Here is a 16,521-nt window from a genome sequence, read left to right as displayed (position 1 = left end):
AGATAACTGGGTCCATTTTGACCGAAGGTGTTTTGCATGTGCAAAAAATCGTTTAATACAAAGTATTTGAAATGAAACGTGTTCAATTATAAGGCTAAATGAAAATCAGAGAATATTAATAGTACAATTGAATTCACCCTAAAATAAAATGTGTCATGGCACTATAAAAAATTCCATCTAGAGACGAACGCATTATAGAATGCTTTAACCTTCAATATGATTTACGGCTTTCAGAAGCAGTGTAAGACCCCACATGGCCAACTTCGAAAGCGCATCATATGTCCAAATGGCACTGGCAAGGTCCTTTAGGTCCATAGGCTCCAGGAGGCAAAGCATGAGGTGACGTCCCCTGGAAAAATCAATCAATAACCTGCTTCCCCTCAAAATAAATTTAACCCTTATGAGAAAAAAAATACGTCTGGCATCGTTGTAGTCGCGAGAGCGCTACCTCACGTCATATTATTTAGTGGTAAATTTGAAACAAAAGAAATGCGCCGCGTTGCCGTTTTGAATTAAATTTCAGAAATTCGCTCTCCTGCTTATACAACATCCTATGTGTCTCCACGTATCCATTCAACGTAGCCTGAAAGATGTACTCCTTCGCGTGGTACTGCCGCAAAGAGGTAGACAAATCGAGACACGCCACATCCTGCAAGGGCTTTTTAGCTATCTGGTGTTTGCCCTCAATCGCGGCAAAGTCAGCCCCTTTCTGCGTGTGCTTGATGGCATGCTGATGGCACCGTCTCCTCCTCCCTCCATCAGTTCGGCCATATCTTGATCTGTAGTACGTGATGGCTTTCAGGTAATGCCGAGTTAGTTTGATGGAATCGTACTGTTTTCAGCAAGGCCTGCCTCTGAGAAGTGGATGGCAGTTCTTAATTATCGAATTTAAAATTCACATCCGCGGCATCGCCGAAGGCCAGTCCGGCTTGACCATCTTGAATGGATTGCCTGCTCTAATGTGCAGGATTCGACGGCTACGTCTTCCAAGCCAAACTCGTAATCGATTCAAACAGCTGCAATTGCAGCGTCTATTTTTAAAGATCAGTCGTCAAAGTTCAAGATAAGATCAACCTTCTTAAATTTATGCGATGATCATCGTTAAAGCAGGACCTCAAAAAGGCAGTTTTATTGAAAATTCAAAGCAGTGTTATTAAATATGAGGAGTGAGTTCGCTAAAAAATTCATTAACAACAAAGCGGGAGCTAGAAATTCTTAGTATAATAGGTGACATCCATTATTTCCCTCATATGCCCGGAAACATCAAGGCACAGACAGGCAATACGCTTCCCCATCAGTATTATCTACACTTTGCTGGTCTTCATTTACGCTCGCTGGATAGATCAATATTTAATAAAAAACCAAATATAGCGCTCAGCAGCGGTCTTTCATCAAACAGATGCGAACTGGTTAACTGATTTCTTGCTGTGTATCATTAAAAACCTATTATTCTCACATCCCTGGTAGGTTACTCCCTGTTTCCACAACATTATCGCGTATGCAGGATGCAAACGATGTGGTGGCGGTGTTGAATGATGAAGTTCATGTGTTAAAATTTGTTTACTGGCGGCTTCCGAAACTTTCAGCTCAAACTAGCCAGTGAAAATGCAGCGGAATACGGACAGATCATTAAAGCGGCATTAAAACCATGCTAAGCTTCTTTAAGGTAAGTTTTTATGTGCTTGCCCCCCCCCCCCTCACGGATCTGGAAGAAACGCTCTGGGGGTCAGCTTCTTGACCACCTCTGCTCCAAGCTGAATTGCCTCGATGCACCGCGAATTTTGATATTGGAAACAAATCGCCAGTGATAAATACCTATTTGGCAGTAGCAGATAATCATTGCTGAGGCAACTTTTTCACGGAACTCTTTTAAGGAAAAGCGACAGAGTAGACTCATCAAAATTTCTACCAATCAGAAAATTATCCACGCCTTCGGGTTTTCAGCAGCTATCGAAGCATTTAAGCACCGTCCTCAAGGAACTTATCTCCGACTTTTAGAGAACCCCCACCAAGACTGGACATGTGGAAACCTTGGAGAAGCTACGCAAGGAGTTCTATGACCGGTGGGAGAGGAACATATCCTCCTCATCGGAGGGCCTGAGGCAGTTTCAAAGAAAGAAAACGCTGGGAGCTGGGTCTTTTGGGCGGGTGGTCAGTTGCCGAGAAATTCATCGTTTAAGGTGAGTCATTACCAAATGAGAAAATAGTTTTTAGTGCAGCACAACAAGACAAAGCAGTACTTCGCCATGAAAGTGATCGACAAAATCCGGATCATAAAGATGAAGCAAGTGGAACACACCCTGTACGAGAAGAAAATCCTCGAATCGGCCAAATTTCCTTTTCTGATCTCGCTGGAGTATTCCTTCAAGGATAACAGCTATATTTACCTGCTCATGCCGTTCATTAACGGGGGGGAAATGTTCACTCACCTAAGAAGGTGCATGCTCAAGATATGCCTTTATATTATATATTTGTTAATAAATTGTCTACAGAAACCACAAATTCGACGAAAATCTGTCAAAGTTCTACGCAGCTCAAGTATTGTTAGCATTGGAATTTCTCCATTACTGTGACGTTATTTATAGAGACTTGAAGCCAGAGAATATTCTCGTTGACATGAAGGGGTATTTGAAGATTGCTGATATGGGATTCTGCAAGGTAAATCACTGGACAGAAGCTTTGAAAAGGAATAAAAGTTTTGTATAGATTGTAAAGGGTCGCACGTGGACCTTGTGCGGTACCCCCGAATACATCGCTCCAGAGATTATATTGAGCAAAGGCTACGGCAAGGCCGTTGACTGGTGGTCGTACGGGGTGCTGCTTTTCGAAATGTCAGCAGGGCATCCGCCCTTCACTTCCGGTAACCCCATGAAGGTCTGCATTATTAACTTTATTTTTACTGTGGCGATGCAATTTTATTTCCCAAAAAGGTCTACGAAAAAATAATCTCCTGCAAATATAAGCCGCCTACTTCGTTTACTCTCGAACTGACCGATTTGATAAGAAACCTGCTGCAAATCGATTTAAGTAGACGATTTGGTAATCTGCGCAACGGAACCGCGGACATCAAAGGGCACCGCTGGTTCCATCACACCAACTTCGAGGGGATATACAACAGGCAGGTGGAGCCCCCCTTCATGCCCAAGATCAAGGGCCCAGCGGACACTTCCAACTTCGACGACTTCCCAGATACCGACTTAAAGATCAGCAACCACAACTTGTTCCAGGATCAATTTGAAGCATTTTAGTTATGTATTTACCTTGCTGCTTCAGAAATGGTTGAACGCATTTAAGTCCTAAGTGGTGTTAATCAATAGAGCTAACAGGGTATTTACTATAGTCCTTCTTGCGGTGTTTGTGTAGCCATTTCTAATAAAGCATTAATAGTGTAAATTTTCATTGAGTTTATAGAAAATTTTGAATGCTGGATTATTCATGGTATATTCAAGGCCAATAAAACAGTGGCGTACCTTCGAATGCATTTTATTTTGCCGGAAATATATTAATATCTACCCACTTAACATGTAGGTGAACTTAAATTCTGAATTTATCTAGTTACAGGATGCACACAAAAATATGGGATATTTCGCGAAGTGCCCGAAAGTATTCCATATTATCACTTGCACCCCTAAAACCACCCATTATAGTAGAATTTCTTATAGATAATCTTAAGTTATTTTAATTAAAGACGAGAGACACAAATATGTAATTATTGAAAAAAATAATTTTTCATTTAAACCGACCACTTTACATAATAATTTTATATTTAAAGAAAGACTTGAAAGCATAAACTTACTGCGGGTTAGATTGTGGTGAGTAATTATAAGCATACTGGCCTTGGGGTGGAGGTCCAGGTGGCGCTTGGCCGGGTTGTCCAGGGTGCCCTGTAGGCGGAGCTCCTGGATGCCCTGCTGGAGGCCTTGGATATTGATAGCCTTGTGGTTGTTGGGGGTATTGGGGTTGAGGCGGATAACTCGGTTGCGGGGGGTAATTGGCGTTGGTTGGCGGCCCATATGGGGGGTATTGGTTGGGTGGAGGAGTATATCTGATATTGATATAGGTAGTAGTATTTGGAACTTTGCCACTACTGATAAGTTTAATTTAAAAAAAAACACGAAATTCCTGCAATCGGAGAAATGCGAGAAAAATAGACTAATCAATACTTTTTAATTTGTTCCATTCAAGACCCTACAACTCTATGAAGATTGATAACCGCGAATTATCGGATACATTTATCAGATAACACAATCTCGTTAAACCGAATATAATTTTAATGTATATTTAACAGTGAAAAACACAGCAGATCGTACCTCTACTAAACGGTTATTTATAGGCATAATGGTAAGTAGGTACTTGCTTTATTATAAATTCTAAACAAAACAATTTTTAGGCCTTATTTAGCGAAGCACCAGACTTTAACCAGCTTAAATGCTCTCTCTGCGCAAAGTACCTATCCGTTCCGCCTATTTTTATTTGCACCAACAATTTATTCGTCTGTGGAAGATGTGATATTCCCAAAACACAATTTTTTGTTAGAGATTTATTATTTGAAAACACGGCAGTGAATTTATCTTTCCCTTGCAGCAGTGATGGTTGTCTTCAAAAGCTGAAATGGGGGCACGTCACTGAACATGAACTATACTGCCAGTACCGAGACATTAAGTGTTGCATTTGCAAATCATCCTATAAAGCTAGGGATGCAATGAAACATTTTCAACAAAAACACCCAAACAACGTATTTATTGACGAGGATTTGATGGTTACAAAGACCCAGACTTACGGTGAAGAGTGTTCTGCGGCATTTTTAGTCTCGACCAAAAGCTTAAAATTCATGGTTTCCTTGGAATTAAAAAGCTCCATAACCATTAAAGTGGTTCCTCTAAATAAGCTTAATGCTCCCTATTACTTCAATGTGAATTTTGACTCGGAGAATCACACAGTGAGATGGAAGAATCAGCAAATAAAGTATTTAACGGGAGATAAATGGTTAGACTATAAATTTGATATTTCTCATGTAAAAAGCACTGAACACTTGAAAATTAAACTGGTCATTTATGAGCACAAAAAAAAAAAACGTAATACAAAACTGGAACGTTCTGACAGCTCAATTGAAGGGGCGATAACTCTATTGCTTGAATGCCCAGTGTGCTTCGAAAGCATGAAAGATAAAATTGAAGTCTGCAAGAAAGGACACTCTGTATGTGTTCGCTGTAAAGCAAAACTGCTCAGATGCCCTATATGTCGTAGCGAATTTGACGGAACAAGAAACTTCAGTTTAGAGAAAGTAGTAAAAAATTTAAAGTAACGTTTAATGTAATTGTAAATATATCTGTGTAAAAAGCATTTTTGGAATTAATAACTTACCCCGCGTTTGGATTGGCCTGTGAAGTCTGGTTATAAGGAGGCTGTCCTGGGTAGGGCTGCGATGATGGTGGAGGTGCAGGTCCTGGTCCTGATGCCGGAGGGGGAGCAGTATTAACTGGGGGGCTTGGATTATTTGTGGGAGGGCCAGAAAATGGGGGAGATTGAGTATTACTTTGCACATAACCTTGCGGAGGAGGACCTAACCAAATAATTTATTATTCACCAGTTAATAAAGAATTTTCTTAACTAATACCTTGGCTTGGAGGTGTTTGTTCAGGTGGAGGCCCATAGGGCCCCCCTTGAGGAGGGCCTTGAGGAGCTGGTGGCCCTTGTTGCTGACTAACTTGTGAAGGTGGAGGCCCATAGCCTTGCTGCGGTGGTGGATAGCCGCCTTGCGAAGGTGGTGGAGGATAACTTTGAGGTGGGGGTGCACCTCCATATGGGGTAGGACCATTAGGAGGAGCACCATAAGGAGGTTGAGATTGTGGAGGAGGTGCATTAGGAGGGGCATATGCCGTAGGGGGGCCTTGAGGAGGAGCTGCAGATGGAGGAGGGTTGCCATAACCTGGCTGTTGATAGCTATTATAGGCTGTTGTTGGAGGGGGTTGACCATAGTTGCCTTGGGTGTTTGGCGGATATATTGGAGCTTGACTGGGAGGCGGATATTGCCCTTGAGGATATCCTTGTCCTTGCGGCGGATACTGCGAGGGATATTGGCCTTGTTGGTATGCCCTTTGAGGATAGTTAGGGTGCGGGGCAGGAGCGGGAGGACCATTCCTTCCAGGCTGCTGCTGACCTGGAGGTTGCCTATAACCTCCAGGGGGAGGCTGCTGTTGATGGTTGTAATTGTTCATGTGTTGTTGATCTTGAGATGGAGGTTGCTGTGGCGGAGGCCCTTGACCAGGCTGGGGAGGTGGAGGACCTCCAGGGCCAGGTTGTCCACTTGGAGGAGGACCAGCTGGTCCAGGAGCTTGGATCATCTTATTTAAAATGTTAGTAATTTACTTTACCACTGAATTGGTAGTTTTTAAAAACCCCAAGTCAATTTCCGTAAATTTTTTACCTTACAATAATTATTATAAAAATAACTGTTAGACTTTACAACAGTAGTAATTGCATGGACTGTGCAATATACATAATGAACAAAAGCATTTTGTGAAAAGATAGAAAAATGTGTATTTTTTAAATAAATTTGATTTCCAAATCAAAAATAAACTGCCCTATATACTTTGTGAGGTTGCAAAACATATTTCTCATAATTTCAACTCTTTGGCTGAATACCAGATAATAAGTTGCTATTCCATCAAATACACATACTATATAAAGTTAACAAGAAATTAACAAAACTTACTGAAAGGGACCTAAGGGCTTTAAAATTACTACTGAATCAAATGAAGATTCTTGAGACTAGATAATTTCCATATTTTACCACTTCTAGCAATATTTAATTAAGTCTAAATTACTGAATCTTACTGGTAATAATGCGTTGACATTTTGGGCATTATCCGCAATCGTAGCAAGGAAAACTAAATTTCGATGTAACTGCGTTTGATACTGAATAACTTCCTGGGCTTTGCCCTTGCTTTGGTACTCTTGTATTGTTTGTATGAGGTGTCCATTCTCATCCAAAAGTTTCTGGATTTGTTGAGGATTGGGGGGCGGTCTGGGAGCGTTGCTCCTGGCAAATGCAGTAGACATAATATTGGTATCTAGTTGAACGGAAAGAAGACACAAAGAACGTTATGTAGTTGTATGTTTGGGGATTAGTAAGTTACACTAACAAAATTATACCTACCAGATGAAAAAGGAATGTGCAATTTTCACTAGCTTTAGTAATAATTGATTTTAATCGTAAATATAAACGTTAAAACGACGCTTTAAAAACTAGAAAATAGAAACAAAAGAGAGTTTTAAAAAATTCGAGATTGTTGAGCAGTTGAGGTTAGAATAGGCATTGATTGATTTATTAGTCGGTAATACGGATTTCTAAAAGTGCGCTCTAGGGACATCTATTGGAGAACTTAAAAGTACTTTATGGAGAAATTTAAATAAAAATAATGCTTGATGAGTCCTCATTTGGAACATTTTTTCACTAAAAACTAAGCCTGTATAGACAATAATTGAAAATTACATATATCATTTTATGTATTATAATTTTTTTTTTAGTTCACAAAATAATACAGATTTCCTGTCTTGTATGAAATCTTTTTAATTCATGAAGCATCCGTTCTCGACGCGAGTGGCGCTGACCTTGGCGGTTTTAGCTTGTTTTGAGAATTTTCATTTTCTCAGTTAGCAAATGGCGTCGTAAGTGGAAGTGTACGAAATTTTTTCCTGTGAATCATGACTGAAACGAATTGCGTATTTTTCAACCCCAATTTTCCCTTATTTATCAGTGCTTTTCGACTGCTCAATCGATAGGACACAATCGTTGGTCGTCCCTCGGTAAGCCTACAACGAGTTTATGCTAAATCATCTAATAATAAACAAATTAACACTAGAGGAATATGAACGAGGAAACAGAGGTAAAAGCTACGGAGGAGCGCCCTGTCTGGCCCCCGGTTGATGGGAATGCAACTCCAGTTAGTTCTCCACATCCACATATGCCAATGCCCACGACGCCACAGGGTCCTCCAGCAAATCAGGGATTCGAGTATGAGCTGCCTTTCGAACTTGTTCAGCAGGGCTGGAAGAAGTTTTGGTCAAAAAGAGAAAACAGACCCTATTTCTGGAATAAGTTGACTGGTGAAAGTTTGTGGGAGATGCCTTCCTTGGCTAAGCCACAGTTCGATCCTATCACTGATCCATTGGGCATATCTGTGCTCCCTCAACTGCCAGTTCCACAACCTATACACACGCCTGTGCCTTTAGGTAATTAGTAGTGTGAAAAGTAATTTATGAGGAATATTCTATTATGATTTGCTTTACTGCAACTTTATTAATTATCAACGAAGAAGCCCTGTATCAGGTATTTAAGTAACATGTTGGGTCAAAAATACAATGTAAAATACAAACCAAAATAGATAGTTTCAAAATGGTTATACTGAGAACTGTCATTCTCAGGTACAATGGTTATTTCTGTCTATTGCACTATATCTTTAACATGAAAAGGGCTTAAAGTTGCCACCACTTTAATCTGTTGACCTTTAAATCTTGTCAAATCTCCCAAGGCCGCTCATCAATTTAATTAATGTATCTGTAAATGTTAACCATAAGGTTTTAAATTGTACATGACCATTTTTAGGCAAGAGGCGAGCTTCAGAAGACATTCAAGGCCCGCAAGCGAAGAAGTTCATCCTGGCCGGACCTTGGGATTTAGAAATTCCCACAAATGTGATAATTCTCGAACGACCACTGTGTATATTCATGCATTCTCACCCTGAAATAGAGGCTTATAGGTAACCCGTCAGCAGCCCGCCTTCAATCGTCACTTATGTTGTTTTATAGGTGTGCTTGGCTCTCGAAGCTCAGGCAGTGCTATCAAGAGTTGTGTCATTCTAGGGAATCAATCGATGCCCCAAAAGATTCCTTCAACAGGTGGCTGATGGAGAGAAAAGTCATTGATACAGGTTCTTACGCTTATATTGGAGATTTTCCTTTGCTAACTAGGTCTTTTAGGGTACGATCCACTGCTGCCAAGTAATTGTTATCCGGAAATATCCTTATCTATGTACAGGGAAATTATGAATGACATTCCCATTAAGCTGGTTAGGCCCAAGTTTACTGGAGACGCGAGGAAACAGCTTTCCAGGTATACTGGGTTGAAAAATGTTGATCATATTTGAAGGTGTGAATGTAGGTGGGCCGAAGCAGCTAAAAAAATCATGGAATCGCGGAATGCTGAGGCAGAGAGCCGCAAAGTAGTAAAATGGAATGTTGATGAAACGTTTCAATGGCTGAGGAAAACGGTGGGAGCCACTTACGACGATTTTCAGGTTTGTTTTTATTATCTAAAATAGGTGACCGTTACATTGTGTTATTATAAAGGACCGATTAGCGCATTTGAAACAACAGTGTCAGCCACATTTGACGGAAACAGTGAGAGCTTCAGTTGAAGGAATTTGTTTAAAATTGTACAATTTGTCCTGTGAATATGCTAAAAAAGTTAGAGAAAAATCGAACAACTCCCTCAAGGAGCATGGTATGGAGCTGCCACCACATCCTTTTGCTATGCAGACTGTGCGAAAAGTAATTTCTTGTATAGTATTTTATCGAAATAAAGTAACATTTCGTTTTCTATAATAGGTATGGTGTTATCCAATGCAGTTTGCCATTGGCTGTCCTCGACTGCCTGTTGTCGAATATTTGCCAGATCGGGACCAAGCAGTGCTGAGATTTCAAGGAGACTCATTGGCTATTAACAGCTTATATCTCCAAAAATTGGTACATTTGCCGCATTCCCTTGCTATTACCCAGTTTTTCACGATATTCTCTATGTAGGAACAGTTATACCGGCATAGTTGTTTCGACGATCGCAAATTCGAATTATTCATCCCCCGGGTATGGGTGATGCTCAAACGTTACGCCACCTTTTTGGGGGTAAATCCTTCACCGAACAATGCCAACTTGGATTTTAGAGACACACAGCAGTCGTTGCCGGTGACGGTTTTCGAGTGTTTGAACAGGGCTTTTGGGGTAACATTTGAGTGTTTTTCCTCCCCGTTGAACTGCTATTTCCGACAGTATTGTTCCGCTTTTGGCGACTGCGATTCGTACTTTGGCAGCCGAGGGTGAGAATTTAGATTATAATCAATTACCTAAATCTTAATTGGCCAATTAAAAAGAAGCTCAAGTTGTGAATTAGCGCTTAAGTAAATTACATTTTGAATTCAGAAATAATAATTAACAATTTTTTTTCTGAAAGTTTATTACTTAATCAGTAAATGATTCTTTTTAAAATAATATTATTGAAAGAATCTAATACGGAAATGATAGAAATATTTCTTGACAACTTGGCGACTGTAAATTTACCAGTGCACATACGCGCCTTTATTGATAATATCTCGAGGAAGAAACGCACATCACTCGCAAATACCTTTTGATATCTACATAAAACTTTTTAAAAGTTTGGATTTTATTCTCTAAATTTTCTTCTAGTCCCTTTTTACAATTAAAAGCTGTTTCTGGGTCTTTTGAGGCCAACCCTCCTTACTGTGAAGAACTAATGGAGGCCTCGGTGAACCACATGGAACGACTCTTAAACGACAGTCCTGAACCTTTGAGTTTTGTTGTGTTGGTACCCGATTATCGAGAGCCTACCCCTGCTGCCTTGGTCCGGCTTGAATCCAGCCAATTCAAACGCAAACAAGTGACGATTCCTGCATATGAACACGAGTTTCGGCATGGCTTTCAGCATGTCTTGAACAGGTTCGTTTTTATTTTGATTTTGGGTTTCAATACGTTGATATTTTAATTTTCTAGAACGGAACTGAATGTGCGGTCGAATCATGGCACTGTGATTGTTTGGCTTCAGAATGCTGCGGGACATCATAAATGGGAGCCCACAGAGGAACGTGTGCAAGCGTTGTTAGAAGCGTTTCGGCCAGGAAGGGAGCGAGAGAGAGACAGACAGGAGCTGCTGAGTCCTACCAGGCAAGGTAGTACTTCGGAGAAGCCGCAAGAAGTGATTACTTCTACATAGATTTGAAGCAGTATCATTTATGGCGATACTGAAGATGTTTTTAAAGAGGTTCAATGTAGGGTTTGGTCAAGGGTGTCCTGTTTTCGGAAAGTAGAAATTTACGTGTTAAATGCATTTTAGTTCGATATTCGTCCTTCAGCATTTATTTATGTTTGCATAGAATTCTGATTCATTGGGTGCAATAGAAATCTAGTCGACTGAATTGTGCTCTCCATGAAATAGGTAGGTTTACGTCCAAAAAAAAATTCATTGGGTTTCATGGCCAGTCTTCGCATTTGAGGCACCCTTAACGCGGCATTTTCGAAGTAACTTTACGTACCTGAAAGTTAACGGAAACTCGGTCGTCGCAGATTAACTTAGATTCGACTCGTGTAAATAATGACATAGGTACAGCCCCTTTTATACATACGAACGATTTTTCTTCCTTCTTTATAGTATAATAGAGAGATTTATCTTAATCGATTAAGTATACATAAAATGTATGTAATGTAAGTTATTATTTCTTCGTTTATAAGCCACGATTTTGCTGTATTTTTTTGTTAATAGAAATCGAAGTTGAAAATGAGGCCTTTTTAAAATGAAGTAGATTGAAAAACCAATATTCAATGTGTTTGTCACCCGGCCAGAGTAAATCTGAACATTATTCCTTCCTCTTCTCGTTTCCCAATGCATCCGTTTTCATTCCGTCTGTGACTGGTACGTCTCCAAATGTCGCCAAGATTCAACGTATATGGATAGTTTAAGCCGTGTGGCTTTAGAAATACGATTTGAAGAATCCTCATTTTACTAGTAAGCAGTTTTTCTACTATTATAAAGCAATCCACCAAGTGTGGGATTATTGAACTCATCAAAGTGATTAATTTAGTCTTCCTTTTTCACTAAATTGCTTTTCTGGACCCCGAGATATCGACGCTTAAAACTTCGTGATCCTTCAGTGTATCAAATCTGATTGTGATTCGATGGCAACAAAAGAAGTTCCAGCTCATTTTTAACGGATGATTTTTCCTGTCGTTGCTTTGTAATCACACTCCTCTCGTCAAAATCATCTCGTTGCATTTGCAATGACCACTTCATGGTATAAGTGCGCCCTACAGGTTTTCTTTGGCAAAACCTAGCAGTTTCCATAAACATAGATGTAGACTAAAGATATTTTTCCCGTGCTTGACTGACCATAAGCACAGTTTGGGGCACGAGCGGTCGTGACTGGACGGATCGAAAAAATTGGACGATCAAGTGAAAGAATCACTTGTCGCTAGTCAATTAACTTTAACGGTCAGTAATTCACTTTGTCTTCGGTTCGTTCTCGGTTCATTTATTGTACATATTGCCGCGCTCTGGTTGGCCGAGACAAATTAACGAGGATCAGTGACAGGTCCGCCATAAAGATCATAATATCGTGACCTTCATCTCGTTGTTCGCCATATTGTCAAAAGATTTAGTTATGTGGAACGTTTCCACCAGCTCTTCCAATCTCGGTTTCAAATACGCCAAATATATAATATAAACACTCATTAGAGTTTCACGACTTTATAATGGATTTTCTACGAAGTGGACTCGATGTCAGATAACGACCGCTTTAGCAGAGTTACCGTCGACAAGTTGACATTTTGTTAATTAAGATAATTCCAACCGTGTTTTAAATGCGGGGTTGTTAAATTTTCCCGTAATGTTCAAGCTATAAACACACGTAACATAATTGCTATAAATAAGCGAATTGATTAACTGTATAATCTAAGGTGTTTCAAACTGTTTTATGTAGTTGCGAGTACCATCTAAGGTCAGTTCCAGCTGCGAAGAATGCGCAACACCTGGAGATTATTCGGTGTAGTTTGGGGAATTGATTATGCATATTTTTAGGTGAACAAAGTCGAAAGCAAATTATTCAATATGCAGAACTGATAAAGAAACGGAAGATGTTCATTTGACGATAAACCGTTCGATGCACCGTAATCAAGGGGAAGTGCAACCTGCGTACGCGGATGGGTGTAAAGTAAGTAAGATAAGTAATTTCTACTTATCGGCCGTAATAATAATTCATATAAATATTTATACAAAACATATCTAATCCGCACGTGTTCCTCTTTAGAAGGAAATTGATATAGCAGCTTTCCTTAGTTGGACGCATTACAATATTTTACATATTTTGATAAGATTAACTCGTCCATTAATGGCTTCGTAGTAGATAAATACCTTCTTAATTTCAACTTATTAGGAACGGAATAACAGCTAATTGTTGAATTGTGAAGCTCCAATTAAAAAACGAGCTTCCTGCCTACAAACTTGGTTATCATGGGTTGTGGAGAAAACTATCTTAATGTATCGTATATGCAATCAATCCTGCATTATCTCTATAAACTTGTTATAAATTGTAAAGCACAGATGCCGAGTCGATTAAAACCAGTTATTAGTAATGTAATTACCCATTGTATTAATACGTACGAGCCCCGGGCAGTCATCTAACATCTATATCTCAGTCATTTCTTCGAACTCCCAGTTCCTTTGCCACAGTTCCCTGTGATGTATGGTTTATGTTTATTTAAATAACATTGATATGTCTAATACCCCATAGCAGATAGACAAATTTATTGCACCCCGATCGGAATTAATCGATGCAGGACCAAGCGATTTGCATATTCATTCGATCTGTTCTGTTAACACAGTTATTTGCAAGTTTATTTATTGTTACAAAGACGGACCTGCACACCGCCTTGCGTAACAAGGGGGCGGCACTCGAAGAATGCAGGACCGTAATTATGTAATTTTTGTTAATATCATTAACATCCAAAAACACCGTTAAACCCTAGCTAAAAGCATGCATTATATTCTTCTCGTAGTAATGTAGTTATTTCGGTCAATTTATCCATTAAAGCTTTAATATCAAAAGATTGCGGATGGGCCGATTAAAAATAAGCAGCTAACAAAAATCCAATTAGGTTAAAAATTGTTACAAGCAATTAGCGACTCCATAGCTCGGGCGTAATGGAGCTTCAACTATTAGCAGCGTCGGTGCTGATTGCCGCAAGCAGGAAGCCCTAATTGGAATATAGAAATAATAATATTCCTCAGATTTCATGATTTCTGACGCTATCGGTGCTTATAAAAAAAAGTTATATTATTACTCCTTCACCTGGTACTCACACATATTAATAAGCTGGCAACGCATCCGATCATTTATTAGAGTATTTAGAGAGATAATCTGCGTAGGCATTTCTTGAATACCAAATCAAAAACGATTGAATCCCCGTGAAGCGCAAGGTGTTATAGCGCGTATAATGAAAAGATTTTTAATTAAGATTGTGGCTCGAAATGAACCGTTTATTCAAATTCTAATTTTTCAATCACTAATTTCAGCGCATTGTGCGCTAACGCATCAGAATATACAAGAAAAATCATTAATAATAGCAATAATTGCGGTGTAATTAGGTAGAGTAGATCTGACATTCTTACTGTAAAAAAGTGTACTTAATTATACAGGGTGAGGTTTGTTCGAGGACTGGTGCGGGGATCTCGCAAACTAGCAGGGTCGCGAAGCCCGTTGAGCGGAGAAAGGATTGCAGTTTTAGAGGACCAATTCAAAGCTACGGCAATGGCTCCTTGAAAAACTCCACGGTTTACGAGGTTATTAGCAGAAGCCAAATTTTGTCGATATCCTTTAGTGTATCTAGTCCTGTAATTATTGGTTCTAGTACACTATAAACTAAGCAAAATTTGAACAAGAAAAAACGAACTTTGCACAAAGAACTATGAATCGGTAGAAACTCTTAGACAGGCGATGAGAAAGTTTTCGATGCTATCGATGGCCGTTCAATTGGAAAAGCTACAATTTCAGATTTGAAACGATGCCATACATGTGGAAATAATAATGGGGGCTTTTCGAACATCGGCATTATTAACAATTAATTAGGTAATTGATGAGTAATTGGTTATAAATAGGGCCAATAGACTTTCCATGGCGCAAACACGCGAACGCAAAATTCTTCCTATAGGACCAAGCGCAACGCGTAAACAATGTGTACGCTCTAAGGCTGGAAACAGTTCTTGGCGACGGTTATGCGTTTTTACGGCTATGGCATCTACGTCTTAAAAACTAAGTGCGTATTAACTCAAGTTAATTTTGAAAATTAACTTAAAATTGAGTGACGAAGGGGAAATCATAGACGAGGTGGCACCAGGTGCGGGAGCGACAGGGTGAGCTAACAAATATGGAGCATCGAAGGCAACGATCTGCTGAATTAAGCATTTAAAAACGCAACTTTTGAGAAGAACGTGCGACACATTTGGAAGCCAGGGAAATAAAAATGCTTAAAAAACTGCGCAGGCGCCCTAAATCGGAAAATTTCCTGTGCAAGTGGTTTTTGAAACAACGGGAAAGTATGCCCCACTTGGCGAAATAGCCAAAGAGAGGGCCGAAGTGCTAAATTAAAAACTTAAAGAAACTGAAAATTTCGTAGCTAGCGATGGCTGGCTACGACGACAGAAAACAAGATGTAGAATTCGACTGATGTCCATAACTGCTGAGAAATTATGGGCAAAACCGCAATTAATACAATCATTGAAAGAACAATTTATGAAAACAATTAAAGAGCCAGATTTAAGAATGGAACGTGTTTGCAACGCCAACGAAAGCGATCTGTATTGGAAATTCTTACCAGAGAATACCTATGATGCATCATTTGAAAAATCTGCTCCGGATGGAAGGTGGGAAAAAGAACGAATAACGTTTCTAGCCAGCATTAATGCTAATGATTCACACAAAATAAAGCCAACGATAATAAGAAAAGCAAAAAATCTGCGCTTATTTAAAAATTTTAATAACCCTGTTGATTATGACCGTTCAAGAACCGCTCGGATGACTAGCAGTATATCCCTGAAATGATTCCATCAGTGCTTTGTCCCTGAGGTATGACAATGAATTTGTAATTGCAAACGTTCCACACGTTCATAATTTGAGGATTATTTCATTTGTAAGTAAAAATTTACTTTAAAAACCAGAAGCTGTCAATAAAAGTGTTGTTACTGTTAGATAATACCCCAAGTCATCCTCCGGAGCCGCAACTAAGGAGCAAGGATGGGTAAATTTTTATCATGTATTGGATATTGTTGATTGATTAAAAATAGTGAATCCCAACATTGTTTGCACTCCAGCTGATATTAATTTATGGAATGACGATAAGCAGATGAATGGTGTTAATAAGGAAGAAGATATGGACAGAGAGGATGATGAGAACGTTACCATTGAAGTTAGAAGTGCAGTTACTGATGTGCAAGCTATACAAGTTTTTAACCAAGCTTTAGATTGGGCTGAAAGGAGAGAAGTATCATGCACGGACATCTTAGTTCTTCGTAAATTACAGGCACGGGCATTTCTAAGCGAGAATTTACGCGGACTAAAATTGCAGATTATTTTTCTTCTCATTTAAAAATACTCGTCATTATTGGAATATTTGTTACATTTTGTTATACAGGGTGCATTAGCCTACCGATCCGCTAGCCGGACTTTTCTTACGGGAAAACAA

General features: G+C 39.5%; 4 protein-coding genes, 1 long non-coding RNA gene and 1 pseudogene across 7 annotated transcripts in view; 4 read left to right on the top strand and 2 right to left on the bottom strand.

The window, feature by feature from the left end:
* Window positions 1-150: 150 nt before the first annotated feature.
* Window positions 151-1,490, bottom strand: LOC136342047 (uncharacterized; annotated as a pseudogene).
* On the top strand, window positions 663-3,473 carry LOC136342151 (cAMP-dependent protein kinase catalytic subunit alpha-like). 2 transcript variants are annotated; one of them, XM_066287698.1, is made up of 7 exons: window positions 681-784; window positions 843-1,666; window positions 1,999-2,151; window positions 2,208-2,437; window positions 2,493-2,658; window positions 2,707-2,874; window positions 2,931-3,473. In XM_066287698.1, the coding sequence occupies exons 2-7, from the start codon at window positions 1,649-1,651 to the stop codon at window positions 3,246-3,248; spliced, it is 1,053 nt and encodes a 350-aa protein (XP_066143795.1). In that variant the 5' UTR covers window positions 681-784; window positions 843-1,648; the 3' UTR covers window positions 3,249-3,473. The 2 variants fall into 2 exon arrangements, with proteins under 2 accessions (XP_066143796.1, XP_066143795.1); XM_066287699.1 differs by lacking the exon at window positions 843-1,666 and having other exon boundaries at window positions 663-802; window positions 1,999-2,437.
* LOC136342149 (basic proline-rich protein-like) lies at window positions 3,468-7,326 on the bottom strand. 2 transcript variants are annotated; one of them, XM_066287694.1, is made up of 5 exons: window positions 7,160-7,326; window positions 6,838-7,073; window positions 5,618-6,344; window positions 5,365-5,563; window positions 3,468-4,045 (listed from the first exon to the last, which is right to left on the bottom strand). In XM_066287694.1, the coding sequence occupies exons 2-5, from the start codon at window positions 7,060-7,062 to the stop codon at window positions 3,793-3,795; spliced, it is 1,404 nt and encodes a 467-aa protein (XP_066143791.1). In that variant the 5' UTR covers window positions 7,063-7,073; window positions 7,160-7,326; the 3' UTR covers window positions 3,468-3,792. The 2 variants fall into 2 exon arrangements, with proteins under 2 accessions (XP_066143791.1, XP_066143792.1); XM_066287695.1 differs by having other exon boundaries at window positions 6,838-7,042; window positions 7,160-7,325.
* Window positions 4,075-5,343, top strand: LOC136342153 (uncharacterized). Its single transcript, XM_066287701.1, has 2 exons — window positions 4,075-4,341; window positions 4,391-5,343. The coding sequence occupies exons 1-2, from the start codon at window positions 4,339-4,341 to the stop codon at window positions 5,303-5,305; spliced, it is 918 nt and encodes a 305-aa protein (XP_066143798.1). The 5' UTR covers window positions 4,075-4,338; the 3' UTR covers window positions 5,306-5,343.
* A 316-nt stretch (window positions 7,327-7,642) lies between the features above and the next one.
* Pcif1 (Phosphorylated CTD-interacting factor 1) lies at window positions 7,643-11,567 on the top strand. The gene is made up of 11 exons (XM_066287253.1): window positions 7,643-7,809; window positions 7,868-8,235; window positions 8,609-8,762; window positions 8,812-8,933; window positions 8,983-9,115; window positions 9,164-9,299; window positions 9,352-9,552; window positions 9,610-9,747; window positions 9,805-10,094; window positions 10,462-10,731; window positions 10,786-11,567. Exons 2-11 carry the CDS (start codon window positions 7,872-7,874, stop codon window positions 11,003-11,005), a joined length of 2,028 nt encoding a protein of 675 aa, XP_066143350.1. The 5' UTR covers window positions 7,643-7,809; window positions 7,868-7,871; the 3' UTR covers window positions 11,006-11,567.
* A 1,023-nt stretch (window positions 11,568-12,590) lies between these two features.
* The window catches only part of LOC136342165 (uncharacterized), a 62,154-nt gene continuing 58,223 nt past the window's right edge, over window positions 12,591-16,521 (top strand). The window contains exons 1-2 of the long non-coding RNA XR_010732606.1: window positions 12,591-12,782; window positions 12,863-12,995. This is a non-coding gene — a long non-coding RNA (uncharacterized lncRNA). The remainder of the gene's footprint in view (window positions 12,783-12,862; window positions 12,996-16,521) is intronic.

This window comes from Euwallacea fornicatus, chromosome 11 (genome assembly GCF_040115645.1).
Source record: "Euwallacea fornicatus isolate EFF26 chromosome 11, ASM4011564v1, whole genome shotgun sequence".
NCBI lineage: Eukaryota > Metazoa > Arthropoda > Insecta > Coleoptera > Curculionidae > Euwallacea > Euwallacea fornicatus.
This window is presented reverse-complemented; position numbering and strand designations above follow the sequence as displayed.